Here is a 17,543-nt window from a genome sequence, read left to right as displayed (position 1 = left end):
ACAGATCAGAAAAATTAATTTAATTTGTTTTATTGTGCATCTCGTGTTGAATCAATTGTAAATCATGACTGCGTGCTAATTTATTTTTATTGTTTCTGAATGTATTTGTTTTTTTTAGACAAAATATTCAAATTATTTTAACCCTTAAGATTTATCATATAAATTTTACCCCTTTTTTGGTGAAGTATTACAAAACAGCATTCATAAAATTAAAAAAAAATAACACAGATATCCTGTGTTTTAAAAATTAAAGTGGACTAAAAATAAAACCATAAAATCCTGTCTCTAACAATAGAGTTGCAAATTTTGTCCTAGTATGAGGGTGAACACAAGTGTAGAAATATATTTCGGAACTCAACCAAACCTTCCCCTTGGGCCTCGGGCTCCGGGGTATTTGCACCCACTCCCTCCTGCTTATCACTTCTTGATGACCCTGGTTTCAATTAGAGCGATCTCGAGTGCACATCTGCATGTTTATATACCCGCACTGTTGTAAACATGTTTCAAATATTTTTGCACCTTAAAAATTTTTCTGTCTCTTGTAAAGTTTGGCTCTAAACCCCAGCCAAACTAAACAACTTCCGCAACCCTCGACACAGTAAAACTCCTATATTGCCCCGTACCGCAAGCGCAGGTAAACCCAAAAAAAATTATTAAAACCCAAACTAATGACAGGCTAAAAAAAAAATACTAATAAGATTGTGAACAGTGAGAGGAGGCAGCAAGTTAAAAAGACGCAAAATGTATACGGCAACATTTAATAAATATATATATAAATATACCATAAAATCGTTTCATCACAAATCGCCGCCTCCAACATAAAATACATACCCTATTACTACTTATTAAAAAAATACTATATAATAAAACTAAATAAAAATACTTTAACAATTCCCCCATAAAAGTATAATTTGATCATATACTTCGGAGCTTCGAAAAATTAAAGGTAATTACCAAAAAGGCATTAAAAAAATATAAGGACATATTAATACAATAACAAATATAGATACGCACCGGGCGTAGCACTACTGTAAATACCAATTAACAGAATGAAATCTAGCAAAAAATTGACACACATTAGCATCCAAATCAATATATCAAAAATTTTATCTAATTACAAATTATGGGTTAACAAGCCCTTCTCAGTTAAGTCATTTTCCAACGGTCGACGCCTTTTTTCTTCCACATCTGGCAGGGATTGGATGAACAGGCTGAACGTAAAATCCCAGTTTCAAAGTTATTGGTCCGTTAATTTAATTCCCAAAAATCCACAAATTATAGTTTCGCACCAGGGGTCAAAGGGGTCAACGGGGCGGTGGCACTGCTGGCACTTACTTGCTTTTTTGACGTCGTGATGTCCGGTCACCAAATACACTCTTTTGCTCACGAGTGTTTTTAATGGCAAACCCTTGCCATAACACGTTACCTTAGCTGCGGGTGATTGTACGGCTATGACGAATCCTTCGCCATACCGTCTTGGAGTCTTGGCGCACATAATTCATCCTTGGAAAATCCTCGCGACATTCACACACGCCTCACCAACCCCTCGCTTTTCATCGTACCAATGCGTTCTATATATATATATATGAACCCCGTTCATATTCAAAAAGGAACACTCGTATTCAGATGTTCGACCGGCAAGTCACTTCGACGTGGAACCATTACCATGGCCAACCCGCGTTTAACTCACGTCCGCGTCCGTCCGGGCCCACCAGGCGACTGCCGCTCGCAGTCTCCCCAGACGTCACACACTCAGCTGTTCACCACGCGCGCCGCCTAGCGCAGCGATTACCAAGATATTCGGTATTGTCCTTGAACTTTCCAGACCAATTTAATAACTTAAAATCTTAAAATTAAAAATAATAAGACTAAATAAGAATTACAATTTCCTTATTTAAAACAAAATGTAACAAACTTAAATCCAAAATAACTCTTATTACCAGGGCATCCGAAAAGGTTAATAAAATAAGTTAACCATTTCTGCCAACCTAAACATTATCAAAGGTAGAGGCTGTAGCACACATGCTACACTCTCTATCTTTGATGTTTCACTTGTAAATTAAAAGGCGGCCACAATCCCATTTTCTCTTCAAGCATAGTTCTTGACCAAAGAATAAAATTAATCTGACGACTGCAGGGTCATCTCTGGAGTCACTTGCAGTCGACGGCTTTGTGTCGCAGGCCTGTGAACACAACACGACTGGCGCCAAGTGCGAGGAGTGCTTGCCGGGGTTCTACGGCGACGCCACCATCGGAACCCCATCGGACTGCCAGCCTTGCGCGTGCCCGCTCCCGGACCCCGCCAACAACTTCAGCCCCACCTGCGAGCGGCGGGGGTCGGACGGGAGGTCCTACGTCTGCACGGCGTGCCCGGTTGGGTTCGCGGGAGACCACTGTGAGCAGTGAGTACGGCCGGCCGGACACTCATCAATACAGTTTCACTTGGCTTCAAGATTCCACATCACCAATAACTTGATAAGAATCATTACAACATTACCAGACTCCATGATGTGACAATGTAGCATACAAAGTAGTTTGATAGCAAAATGAAAAGAAAAAAAAATACTGCTTCTACTAGTGTTTTATGGAATTCTGAGCAGTGGAGATAGCTGAACATCACTCACGGTCCAAAATCACGGCACGGCTCAATTTACGAGCACTGATTTAAAACCCAAGCAGTTTGGAGCCCATTGTAATCTTGAAGGACCACCTGTACCCTTGATCTTCTAGGAATGTAAAGCCTTACCTTTATCTTGCCACTTTGCTGCTCTCGTGATAGGAACGGCAGGGTAGGGACAGGGAGACTGAGAATTGTGCCCGAGAGATGGTGGTGGAGCGTTAAAGGACTGGGAGCCCAGGCAGCTTCACACCCGGGCCACCGCCCTGGACCCCATGACTAGAAGGGCCCAATGCCGGCAGTTTTCATTTATATTTTTTTTTTTTTCACAGTTTTCTGTGAAAAATGTGGAAATTAATGTTAAAAGGAATAATTAAATTGTAAATAGTGCTGGTCCATACTCATACGATTTCAATTGCGTTTTCACGATTTCATTATAGAAAAACTTTCAAAATCATTATTGACTCATAAGATGCAATTTTCAAAGAATTTATCGTTACAATTTACAACATCACACGGAGTATAATTTCTCAGGAAAATTATATATCTTAAGATCCCAAGCTAAATTAGAAAACCATCATTGTAATTTAGGTTCCAGATGGTTTTAAATATTTTATTTTTTTAATTTCCCTAGGTTGGTTTATTTATTACATATCGCTCCTCCCTTGGCCAACACTGTAAGGCACCTCTCAAGAATATGAGGACATTGCATAAATAAACAGATCAGGGTCCCACAAAGTCTAGGAACACCGCTAACTGGGAGCCATCCGGCTGGAGGAGAGAGACTCACGGCAGAGCGAGAAAGGATACGAGGGTCATTGACGTCACCAAACTGCATTAAATGCCGCGAGGGATGGCAAGACACTGTGTCTAAACTCAGGACCCAGGACCTCCATATTGTTAGCCTTCAGCGCGAAGGATCAGCACACTGGGAAACCACAGAGATTCAGCCTGTCCAGTGATGAAGAAAAGTGGCTGTAACACAAAAGTGACGGTTATTACGGCACGTGACTAGCCGGGGTGCATGCACGATTCACGTAACGCGTGCCCGAATTGGTGCACATCTCTACACAAATGCGAGGTTCTGCCATTACCATCACAAATGTTTTTAGTAGGAATGGGCCAGTATAATCATCAAATACTCAAATACTCAAATTCCATGAAATCCGTAGTGTCCGAAGGATTGAATATTCGAGGAAAAAGATTTTAAAAAAATACTAGAAGAAATGAAGTAAATTACAAAATTCAACACTGACAACCTCTGAAGTTTACTAAGTTATTTTCTTTTCCTTCATTCCTATCCGTTACCATTCCCCAAGATATTTTACTTTTAACATATAAATACATAAATAAAATTACAATATGTATTGATTCTGGAAAATTAGTTTATGAATAAACCATCTAGAAGTTTAAATGTTTTACGTTGAGATTTTTAGTTTCTTGTACATTATTTTTTTTTTGGACTCTTGAGACCTAGATTCAGATTTTAAGGGTATATTTTAAGTACTCTTTGGGATTCGAATTTGAGATTTCGATTTTACCTATCATTAATTTCTAGAGGTGGGCAAATCCTTTTTTTTTTTCTTTAATTTTTTGATAAAACATCATATTATTTACAAACATGGAATATTGTTCTAATGGGATTTTAATATAAGTGAAATTTTTATTTTTACATTTCACAGGAATCCAAGAATATAATTAATGCAAAATATAGTAAAATGAAAAAGAGATAAATTATACGTGTTTGAAAGAGTGCAAGAAATTAATAATTTTGGCGTTGCATTTTCTTAAACAGTAAAATTTTAAGATAAAAAATAAGTTTGTTGACCCAACAGTTGTAATATACATTAAAAATGAACTAAATTTTTTAAAATCATAATCACAAATTATTTAAAAAAAAATATGTATGAATAAATATCTCTATAACTTTTCTGGCTTTATACATTTTTCAAACTTTTTTTTTTAAACGTTTTGTGAATGAGTCCCACTTTCTGTATCTACCTGTAGAAAATATAATTCAAAAAATATTTTTTTATTTAAAATGGTGACTCAATTTACAAATTATTCACAAAAAAAAACTTCTTTTTTTTAAATATACGTGGACGGCCAATGCACAGTGCCTTCTGGGCAGGTGTGGCGACGGTTACCACGGCAACCCCCGGCTGCCGGGGTCCGCGTGCCGGCCGTGTGAGTGTCACGGGGGTCCGTGCGACGGCGCGACGGGCCAGTGCCTGGAGTGCCGCGGCAACACCGAGGGCTGGAGCTGCGAGCGCTGCCGGGACGGCCACTACGGGGACCCTTCAGCGGCGGACTGCAGGCGTGAGTTGCGACGCAGCCGGTGGACAAACGTGTGCTTTAAGAAATTCAAAGGGAATATTTCAGCGTTTTCATAAAAATTTAAAAAATTGGTAGTCTGTAAAGTCGGTTTATGGACGATAGTTTAACTTTGACAACGTCATAACAAAACATTGATGAAATGATTGCATACTTTTATGAATAAAACTGAATCATTTTTATTTTATTTTATTTATTTTTATTTATTTTTATTTATTTATTTGTATTTGTGACATGCCCACCGACAGCTAAAACACTTTTATGGTGGGTACGAAAAAAAAAAAAAAAAAAAAAATACAAAATACAGAAAACAAAAAAAAAAGCTTATAACAACACAGAAACACAAATACATAAACAAGACAAACAAAGATATATAGAAATAAGAACAATAACAACTAGGTCATTAACAAAAATAAAAAACAAATACAAACATAATTAATACAGGTAAAATCAAATTATTAAATGTTAAGAGATATTGAAGAAAAAATTATATAGCTATGACAGACATAAATCAGAAAATATATAAATAAACACTGTTGGAATTCAAATATATATTATTGTAATTTGTTATAAGTCTATAAATAATATCATTATTAGTAATAAGAGTACACAGAGTAGAGCGTAAGCGGGAATTGAATTGAGGAATTCTTAAGGCAGTATTTTCAAGAAGATAAGGGCATCTGAATTTATGAATGTAACAATTATGAACAAAAAGAGCATCAAGATAGGCCCTACGGTCTACCAGAGGTGTCCAATTGGGGCGTGGGAGGTTCCTTGTAATAATTAAATCTATAACTTTATTTTGAATACTTTCGATTTTTTCAGTATCTGTTAAGTTGATACCATTCCAGATAACAGAGCCATATTCTAATTTTGATCTTATAAGTGCCATGTAAAGAGAGATAAGTGAGTCTGAGTTGGTTGCATAAGAAGTAATAAATTTTATAAGCGCTAGAGTTCTTCGTCCATAGAAATATATTGAGGGCTACTCGGCTGTGGATCCCGACAGTCTCTGATGGAACTGGGCGCCACCACGTGTAAGGGCACGTGGACCCCGGCTAAACTCCTCTCTCAGGGTGTGACGTGACCCGAGCGAGGCGAGTTACCAGCCCTATTTCTGTTGCTTGGAGTATTGACTGACCCTGCCTAGCCCGATCTTAAGGCGCCGGGTACGCCTCACACCTAGCTATAGTAAGGAAGTACCACGTGGTCAGTAAAGAATACTCACAGTACTAGATTTTATGCCTTTTATTCCTTCCGCCCGATCTCACATACATGATTACGTTACACTGTTAAAATGCCGAGGCACGGACCAGATTAGATGTAGTTAGCTCACTTTCGTGGCTACACACAAAGTCTCTACGTAGGAAGATTAGTGAAAGTCTCTAAGCGAGAAATACAATTAGTTAAACAGCCCGCCGGTTGAGAGACGCCCCGGGGATAAAATGAAAAGGTTTTTGGAGATTACTTTACATGCCAGAATTGTTGATCAAAGTTTAGCAAGAGATGAAGTCCCCGGGTTGCAGACGCGTGCGCTCCCGACCGGTGGTGATGACGGACTCACTCGAGCGCAGCGTCGCTCGCGCTAATATCGTGCGCCAGCGATTGCGCCACGCCCGGGCAGGGTTACTCAGCGGCCTCGTGCCTCGACGGTGGAAGAACACAGCAGAAAGTTCTTATACACTAAGGTGGCTCTTTCGAGACCTTTCTAGCCTTGTCCAAGTCTGTGCCTGTTCGGGTTCGCCCGGGCAGCGTCCCTAACTCCGAACAACAGCGACACAAGTGACACTGATGACACACCCAGCACTGGGACTAGAGAATAAGAATTATAAAGGAGTGTATATAAAATAAATTCAGAAAAGGGGCGTCGCACTGACTCGAAATGCCTCCTTGCAGTCTGGCACACAGTTTTAACACACACTTCCACACACGCCCATGTCCGTCGGTGGTGGACAAAAAAAGGGGGGGGGGGGGGGGAACGAAAAGAGAGGAAGGGAACGACGCCTGGCCAGGCTCAAGGGGGCGGAGCCCCGGTTGACGTCAATATGTAATCTACATGTTTATGGAAATATAGTTTTGAATCAAGGATGATACCGAGATCCTTTGTGTAGTGGGCTTGAGAGATGATAGAATTCGCTAATTTGTATGAATATTTAATCGGATGGTATTTCCTAGTGAACGATATAACCTTGGTTTTATCTTTGTTGAGTTTGACCAAGTTTCTTAGACACCAATTATTAACTTTAATAATATCTTCTTGTAATAATTCACAATCCTCTAAGGAATAAATAATTTTATAAATTTTTAGGTCATCAGCAAAAAGAATTCCAGTAGAGTAGCAAAGTACTTGTGTAATGTCATTAATAAATATATTAAAGAGAAGAGGTGAAAGAGTACCTCCCTGGGGAACACCAGAACACGCATTATACTGAGAAGATCTATGATTGTTGATCGATACAAAAAAACTTCTGTTGGATAGGTAGCTTGAGAACCAATTGATATAGTTTCCACAGAGACCAAAATGGGATAATTTAATAAGAAGTAAGGAATGGTTTACAGTATCAAAGGCTTTAGCCAAGTCGAAGTAACAGGCATCGGCCTGACCCCTATTTGTAACTATATTATATACAGGATTAAGAAAGGTAAGAAGATTAGTGGTAGTAGACATACCAGACCTGAAACCATGTTGATTATTGGTGAGAGTATTACTAAGTTGAAAATTTAAAAATTTAGCTATAATTTTTTAACAAATTTTGGAGAACCCATTAAGTAATGATATTGGCCTGTAGTTTGAGACGTCTAATTTTGAACCATTTTTATGAATAGGAATCATTTTTGCTATTTTCCAATTATTGGGAAATATATTCGTTTTCAGACTGGTGTTAAAAATGTGATAAAGTAGAGGTACTAAAAGATGGGCACAGCCTTTAAGAATAAAATTGGGAATGCCATCAGGACCTGTGGATTTAGTTGATTTTAAGTCCTTAATTGCCCAAAGTATTAGACTTTCAGAAATTTTAGGCACAGCTATAGTCTCAACAGACATGACCGATGTAGTTATTGGGGGAGAAGTATTTGGGGTTACATATACACTAGAGAAATACTGAGCAAACACATTCGTTACCACATTCGGATCATTTGATATATCCCCATTTACTTTAAGAGAAAGTTGTTCATAATAACCATCTTTCATTAATTTAACATATCTCCAGAAACTTTTAGGGTTTTTCTTGATATTGTTGTTTGTCGATTGAGTCCAGTGGATTTTGTCGCGTTTAATTAGAGATTTCACAGATTTTCTAAAATGAGAGAACTTTGCATAGTAGAATAGATTATTATTTCTTTTGTACAACTTGTGGAAATGTTTTTTAGATTTAAGAGCACTTATTAATTCGTTGGAAAACCAAAGGGGATATTTAGATTTTTTTTTAATAGAAAGAGGTAGTATATAAGTATCAATTTTTTCAGAAATACAAGTTGTTAGTTGATCCACGAGATCATTAACATCAGTAGAACTATAAAAGTATGACCAGTCACAGTCATTAATAGAGTTGTAAAGACCAAGATAATTCCTTTTTTTGTAATTTCTGAACACAGAAGAGGGATTAATATTATTATGACATGTTTCTAACATGATGTTAATATATCTTCTTTGATAAGGATATCAGCAGAATGTGATACCAAACAATGAGGAAGATTAGAAAGACACAGATCTAAGAGATTTATAGCTGGTTGGGTACAATTAAATTGTGATAAACCAAGACTGGATGTGAAATTCAGTAGGTAACTGGCTTTAGATTTGACATGTGAGTGTATAATGTTATCAGGATTAGAATTAGACCAGTCAATGCCAGGCACATTAAAGTCACCAAGAATCAATATATCATCACAACAGACTAGCAGTTTATCTTCCAAGGCTTCAAAATAATTCCGGTAAATATTAGGTGTGATATCTGGAGGTAAGTAGATAGTACCAAGTATTAATGATTTCGTAGGCGTTAGTTTTATTTTTAACCAGACAGCTTCGATGCCGGGGAAAACGTAATCATACAAAGGATGCACTGATAAGAATTTATGCTTATTGATGTCAGATAAGACACCTCCGCCTCTATTCTTCATTGTCAGTGGTGAGTTTCTATCGTCTCTAAAAACTAAATAACGGTCTGTAAAATAGTGAGAGTGTGGTGATATTGGTTTTAACCTCTTAGCAACCTCTTAGCAACCTCTTTGCATGAACATTGTTTAACCTTCAATATTACCTCTTATTCAAATCTATGTATTAATTCATGTAACAATCTAAGTCATGTTTTGTGCTTAATAAAGCCTTAGTTTCTGATGATAAGGTTTATTATGTCAATTTATTAAGCACATTTTACCAAGAAACATTTAATACAAACAATGGACAAGTATTTCAAGCCCGAGAGATTTGAAGCAGATCACACAACTGGGAAAAGCTCCTCACAATGGAATCACTGGAAGAAAACATTCGAAGTCTTCACAGCTTCAATCAAGGCTTCTGAATCTGATAAGCTGTTACTACTCTACAATCACGTGAGTCACAGTATATACGAACTTATTAGCGAATGTACTTCTTATGCGTCTGCAATCGAAAACCTAGATTCACTCTTTATTAAACCTAAGAATGAAATATTTTCAAGGCATAAACTAATGAGCCGACACCAGCAACCTGATGAAAGTGTAAATCAATTCTTACAATCTTTGCGTCTCCTTAGCTCTGACTGCGAGTTCAAAGATGTTAAAGCAGCAGCTTATAGGGATGAATACATTAGAGATGCATTTATAAAAGGTCTCTCATCGAACAGTATCCGACAACGTTTGTTAGAAAACGCAACTCTTAGCCTGGATGAAGCATTTGCAAAAGCACGATCATTAGAATCAGCTCATATAATTTCTGAATCCTATATTCCTAGCCAGACACCTTTAGCCTCAACTGAGCCGGTTCAGCAACCAAATTCTCCTGTAACCGCAGCCAGCAGTAGTCAGAAATGTTTCTTCTGTGGGTTACCTCGTCATCCTCGTTCTTCCTGTTCAGCGCGAGAAGCTACGTGCAAACTCTGTGGTAAGAAAGGCCATTATGCAAAAGTCTGTAGGTCAATTAAGCCCAAAGATCGTACTGCCGCCTTACCTGACTCTCCTCAAGACACAGATGACTTCTCAACTATTGCTTGCCTTCCTGCTAAGTCTCTGGTTTTCCTTACTAACCAATCTAATCGTGATCGTAAGACCAAACCAACATCTTCCAAAACATCAGCTGCTTCTCCAACTAGCCTTTCCAAAACCATTGTCAAACTGAAAGTAAATGGTTTTCCAGCTGAAGGGCTAATAGACACGGGGAGTTCGGAGAGTTACATAAATGATGGTTTTGTCTCCAAACATAAATTAAAACAATATCCTACGTCATCTGAAGTAGCTATGGCATCGTCCTCTTTGGCCATGCCTATAAAAGCTTATTGTTCTGTAGATTTACAAATCTCGGACAATATATACAGAAAAACAAAGCTTAACGTTCTAAACAACTGTTGCGCAGATGTTATATTAGGGCACGATATCTTTAAGCAGCATTCCACTCTGTCGATAGTTTTTGGTGGTAATAAACCTGAACTGCAAATCAGTAGCTTAGCATGTGCCAAAGTCGGTCCGGCCACCCTCTTCGAACACTTAACTCCAAATTGTAGACCTATCGCGATCAAATCCAGACGACACTCAAACGAAGACGAAAAATACATTCAATCCCACATAGAAAAACTTCTCTCTGACGGTGTCATTGAAGAAAGCAACTCACCCTGGAGGGCGCAGGTACTAGTCGTGAGTGGAACACATCGAAAACGTATGGTCGTCGACTATTCTCAGACTATAAACCGATACACGATGTTAGACGCTTACCCAATCCCTTCCATAGAGAAAATAGTTTCCGATGTAGCTAAATATAATATCCACAGCACAATAGATCTCAATAATAAAAGAATAAAAATTATATATATTATATAAAAGAATAAATATACTTGAAATTATACTAGTTATCAGATTTTTAAAATGCAAGAATAATTAACCTTTATTGCCGAAATTGTTGTTGTAATAAGCAATGAAAACCACATTAACTTTTCACTTCACTTTATAAACTGGCGTTTAGCTATAAAGTTTAAATATAATTATCAACAAGTTTTCATATAAATAAACTGTAATCAAATATCTATCATCAATTATTATATGAATCACCATAATTTTTTAGTCAATTGTAACATAACCTATTATTACAGCACTCGTTGTCAGTGTAATGGGACACAGCGTAATGGAACAATGAGCGTAACGGGACACAGTGTAACAGAACAGTGTGTATAACGGGACACTTTTTTGTGCATGCAGCTGGCGTTCATCGATTTATTAGATGTTGTCACGTCAAAAAATATGTTTGGAGAATATTTATCTAACGATAATATATTTTTCTGCAATGCAAGGGTTCTAGTTTATTTTACACAAATTCTTGTCAAGCCCAGGACCGTACCAAGAGAAACTAAGGTCCCAGGGCTAAATAATTTTGTTGAGCCCCCTCCCCATAGCTTAATGAACAACATTTATAACCCTACAATTAAAAAAAAAATAATCTAATGACTAAAAGTTACCATAGCCATAACTATAAATGAGATATGTAAAACAATTTACTAACTTGTTAATTTTCCATTTAATTTTATTAGTGATAGAAATGTAAATATTTTCATTCTATCTAAGTTAATACAAGCCCACATAAAAAAAAAAATATATATCGGAACTTAACTGGGCGCCGGGATATTCTTCTCTCAAATGATTGTTTGAAAAATACCATAGTGGTTTTCTCACTAACGATAGAACTATAGAACACTCTTCAAGTGCACAAAGCTTCAAATGTCTCTTGGCAGGGGCGGCTCAAGGGCAGAGCAAGCCTGGCAATCGCGGCCTAGCAGGGCCCCGCATTAACCTCTTTTATTTTCCTTTTCTTTGTTTGTCAAGTAAAAGAACAATTAAATTGTAAATACCATGTAATTTTAAATGCTTTTCAGTACGTTTCGATTTAAATTGGATTGTTATGATTTCGAATCAGAAATATCTTTCAAAGATTTTATTGCCTCACATAATGATGCAATTTCGACAGAGTTAGATTGGAGTATTTTTTAAAACTAACCAGAGTGTAATCGATCAGGAAAGAATATTTAGAAATCTTAAGACATTAGCAGAACCATAATCGAAAATTAAGTTCCACCTATGTCTTAAAAATGTTGTTTCAAAGACTTTAATTTCATGATTTCCCAGGGTGGAGCTCCCGAATGTCCTTTTCACAGGGGGCTCCTCCCAGGCCCCGTTTGGCAAGATATTAAGGCCCCTGAAAGTCTAGGTACGCCACTGCACAAAAAAGTTCACGAATGCCTCGTATGACACGTGTCACTATGCTCAATACTCAAATGAAGTGGAGTGGTTTGTGTGTTCACAGCTTGCCAGTGCAGTACCAAAGGCTCCGCACACCCTCACACTTGCGATCCACAAACTGGCCAGTGCAGGTGCTTGGAGAAGTACGTTGGCAGGACTTGCAGCCACTGTGAAGTAAGTTGTAAATATTTGTAGAAAGATTTTTATCTTTAAGTAGTCTTTGACGTTTGTTTCTCATACGTTACATTACAGATATTAGGATCAGTAAGTTAATTAGGCAATTTTTTTTTTATATAAAGCATGGAAAGTAATTTTGAAACACTATATTTTTATAAGCTATTCTATTTAAAATATGGGTCAAACAGGTTGAAAATATACCTTTAGAGTAAATTATTATTTTTTGATTACAATATTGTTTTGGTTACATATATTTTTGTAAATATTTTTTGTAAAATAAGTGAAAACTTTTTAATTAAATATTTACTACCTACACCAGTTGGTCTGCCACTATCGTTGCTTGACATTATCACACTTGACCATCAGGGAACAAAGCAGAAGGCGGTAATAATAAAAAAGGGAGACTAGAGTAAGGTTGTTAGTTTTAATATGCTCAACAAAATTTCACAAAAAATTACTTTGTCCAATTTACAGTTAATACCCACACTTCCTCTCTTTTTTTCATAAGTGATATCTTGACAGTTATCATCAGCTAGCCTTTGTATAACTCAGTTATCAAGCATTTACACATGTTGATGTGATAAACAAATACACAATTCCTATTTCAGCATAGAAAAACCAGCGCTCTTTTCAGAGCCTGTAAATACGTAGATGCTCATTGCGTAAGTCAGTGGGAATGCAATGGGCTGTAACAATTCAACTAATATGCTACGGTAGTCCATCATTTGAGTGACTTTAATGTTGCTGAAACATGAAACCTTAGTTAATTTATTTACCAGCTCACATTCTTTACAGAAAAATCTAATTGCTGGTATTAAAATAAGGCCACATTTTTTTTTTTTATCAGGGTGTTTACAGAAGTGACAAAATCAATTTTAGTGACTTTTTAGTGACCTTTTCAGTGACCTTTACCATTGAATATATATAATGTATAGAAGTCGCGAGCCCAGGTTAAATTTTCTGTCCGGTTTCTTAGAAGAATTGTTGTAGTTCCAAGCTCCGCCGCTGTGATCGCTTTCATCGCTGGGTATCGGCTGTATACGCCCCTGGCGGTATTTGGCAGAACTAGGTTAACCAGCCCAGTCGTGACATCATCCTTCACCCCCCCCCCCCCCACCCCTTGAAAATCCCAGACCAACGATTCAAATTACCCGGCAGGTCTTATCAACATCGTTAGGCGACCTTGAAGAGGAGCTTCCCTTACCGTCGTTTGAGAATGATGAAATCCCAAAAGAAGCTAGCCACGGAAATCACTGAATGATGGGATTCTGTACCCGAGTGAAGTGAAAATTAGCTATTAAGAGGCCGTGTCAGTAAATGTTTATTTCCAATATTCTGCTCTAGAAGTTCTCTCTTTTAACAGTGAGATTTAGTGGCTTTTTCAACCGAAGGAACTGTAGCCGCAGCGCGTGATAAAGCTACTATACCCTTATCACAGGATTAGTGGGACGGTTGACAGCTCGAGTTTACTCGACGAAAAATGTATCTGGTTCCTCGACAATCTAAGAGGATGACAATCTGACCGGCGGCTCACTAGGAAATTGCGGATGCAGGGATTCAGAATCAAGAAACCTCACTTATACAACTATGGTATGAGTCGAATCTAAAAATTTTAATACTTTAAACGTATCGGAATACAATTAATCTTCAAACATGTGGTAATTATTCTTTATCTGGATGTAATAGTCCGTGAAAAATAATGTTAGTTGACATTAAAAAGTATACGAAATTCATCATGTAACGTTTTAAAAGGATAATAACATAAATGCATATGCTTATATATTGCATATGCATCACACACAATCTAAATACAATCTCACTTAAGTCAGACTACCTAATTTTTTACAATGCACCATCATACAGTTTAACAGAGGTAGGTGAACCTCTTATCGACGTTGTTTCAAAGAATTTAAATTTACAAATATTACTATTTATCTTAATACGATATGTAGCCTACCTTTATGAATACGAACTTACAAAAAAATTATTGAATTTATCACATTACACTTTAACATTACACAAGACTAAAAAACTAACAAAACTTAATTTTATACATTGCTGTAGCATATTAGAAGACGAAATAACTCACAAGACTAACATTAAGAGGGCTGCATTACAAATTTACTTTACAGAGAAGAAAATATCCTTTCAAGATATTTCATTACCTCATTGATTACATAATACTGCCGTTGATGTGATCGTAGATATAAAGTATTTAAAAAATATATTCCATTATGTTTATGTAAATATTTTGAAAACGTTATTGCTTAAAGATGCTCATTATTTAAATAATAACGAATCTTTTACTTTTATGTACTGAACAAACAAAATACTTATAAGTTAATAAGAATAAGCTTAGTTGAGTAACATCTTCAATTTGTATTGAATTCAATGTACATATCGAAAATCATGTACAATGAATGCAAAAGATTGAATTCAATAAATATTTGATCTTGTGAAACGGCCATAATATTAATGTAGATTAGGGACCGGAAAAATTCGCGGTTTCGACGGCCTTCAGGATAGACTGCACATTCCCCTGTACACTCGGGCAAATAACGGCAGTTCATTTGCTGCTGACTTGTTAGTCGTCTCAGCTTGTTTGTCTGTGATTCGATCCATCTTTGGTTGGTGTTTTATAATTGGTTGAGATTCGTCCAGATGAACAGTAAGCCAATAGCAAAATCATCTAAAAGGTATATGTATTTGATTTCTAGCCTATCGCCTAATGAATCCGCGAATTTTTCCGGTCTCTATTAATTATAGATGCTCACATGCATCGTGAGAGTCCGTATAAAGCCTATTACAATTCTATAAGTATACATTAAAATGATTTTAAAATATACATGTGTAATATAATTAAAACTTGTTTAAGTAAGATCATCACAAAAAAAATGAAAATCCTTGAACAGTAAGTGATGTTTTATAAGATTTTAACAAAACACACTTACAATAAGAGAATACTAATCATACCACATAATTCAACACAAAATATACATTCCAGTAGGCGCTACGTAAAAACAACTTCTATTTTTATGCTGATAACTCAGCATTGTTTTATATATATATCATTATTTCTAACTTTTAATATTCTCTACACATTAACTGAAATTACTTATTTACAGAGTCTTAGCTAATGTTGGTCTGTACCACATACAGTTCGTACGATATCTCTACGCAAAACACATACAGTTCATTATTAGTAATATCAATTATATTTCATGAACATAATGAAATTAGTATAGGCCCTAGGTTGTTCACTGTTAATTGAGTACTTCTGAAGTATTTTCATTGTGAGTTAACATACATACCAAATGCCATTCTTCCAGTAAAGTTACAAAGAAGACAACAAGATAATATAAATATGTATGTAGTACCATATTTTAAACCCCTATTAAATGAATAATAACTCAATCTCTAATCTGGACTATTAAAAAATAATTTTTATTACTGTTATTTATAACTTAAATAAAATGACAACTAACAAATTAGTAAAAAATATAATTACGTGCGATATAGTGTGACATTTGTACTTGGACGGCAAACGAATATAATAAAATGTCTATGACAATGTTAACTTTACTCATTATTATGGAAAGAAACAAAATGGTCAGATAAGCATATTCTACGCTGACATTTGAAAATGCTCAATTCAAAATGAACATTCCCTAGCAAGAAAATTTATTTTATATCACCACAAAAAATCAAACTGCGGCGTCATTTTCCCGATGACAAACAAAAAAGTTGTATGGTCGCAAATAATACATTCGTATGGCGTCACATCAGCGGAATATTCCCTTGGCATAAATGTGTGAAGTCTGTGGCACTTATGGAGAAGTAAACCTTCGCTCGAACACAAAAACAAATGAACGAACAGCTTTTTTTTTTGATAAGATGTGCAATCGGAGACCCCTGGGGTGGTTGAAGAGTGTCAGGTCGGTCGCCAGACCAGATAGTAAAAGCTCAGGGGCTGAGGATAGAAAAGGCATATCTCCAAATTATTAAGTATAAATGTTGTCATGTAATAGTTAAAGACTTGATTACACCCAGGTTTATAAACCCATCATGATCATGAAGACACTGATCGAAAGGTAATGTGCAATACATTTCAATGGCGTTTTCAGTTTTTGCTAAATAATTATAAATATAAGCAAAATTTCAATGTATCTGGACAAATCAAAATATTGATAATATTATTTTCATCACAGAAATAATATATGATATGATAACTAAATTTGAAAAAAGCGGTTATGTTAAATGTATTGTATACTTTCAGTAGGCAAAATTTCCGGCCCCTACCTCTTATAGACTTTGAGAAAAACTGCCTTTTAAAATAACATTGATATAGATAGGAGCGCAAATTTGTGACACGGCCTCTTAAAACTTTGTATTGGGCCAATAGTCAGTGTTACGTTCAAAATATGGTTTTATTTTAAAAGTAAAATACTTATTTAAACTATATTTCGCGTTTGTGCAAATTTACTTTTAGATATTGGCAAGGAAAATCAACATACCTTAAACAACCTTCTCTTATTCAACGTTATCTATTAAGTAGTAAAAGGGGTAGATATTATTTTTAAAAATAAAAAAAAATTATATAACCCACTAAATCAGTATTGGCAAGATATATATAAATTCAATATTAAAATACGCACATTAAAAATTTTTGTAATTAACTTTTTTCTGTAATAAAAATTCAGGATGATTTTGGTTTAATTGGTTTACGTATATTGCTATATTTTCTAAATCACATAGAAAAGGGAAAACAGTGCATCAGTGAAAATTCAAAAATTTAGTTTAAGTAATACTAGCCATACCAAAAGATCAATATGCGAGATAAGAAATTTGGTAACTGCTCTACATTTCAAATAAAAATGCACTGGTTTCATGAATACTGAAATGTATGCGTAATAAGGCATATTATGTTATTATACTAAGCATGACTATAACTAAAAAAATTACAGTAATTTAAAACGATGGCATTCTTAACATACAA

The 17,543-nt window shown here is 35.9% G+C and overlaps 1 protein-coding gene across 1 annotated transcript in view; it reads left to right on the top strand.

The window, feature by feature from the left end:
- LOC134527624 (laminin subunit alpha-1) overlaps positions 1-17,543 on the top strand; it is a 597,962-nt gene that overhangs the window by 227,680 nt on the left and 352,739 nt on the right. Inside the window, exons 11-13 of the mRNA XM_063360509.1 lie at positions 2,182-2,402; positions 4,749-4,936; positions 12,435-12,544. Of these exons, the coding sequence (XP_063216579.1) occupies positions 2,182-2,402; positions 4,749-4,936; positions 12,435-12,544 (519 nt within the window). The remainder of the gene's footprint in view (positions 1-2,181; positions 2,403-4,748; positions 4,937-12,434; positions 12,545-17,543) is intronic.

The sequence above is a fragment of the Bacillus rossius genome, chromosome 1, assembly GCF_032445375.1.
Source record: "Bacillus rossius redtenbacheri isolate Brsri chromosome 1, Brsri_v3, whole genome shotgun sequence".
Taxonomy (NCBI): domain Eukaryota; kingdom Metazoa; phylum Arthropoda; class Insecta; order Phasmatodea; family Bacillidae; genus Bacillus; species Bacillus rossius.
Note: the sequence above shows the minus strand (reverse complement) of the source record. Positions and strands in the feature narration are given on the sequence as shown.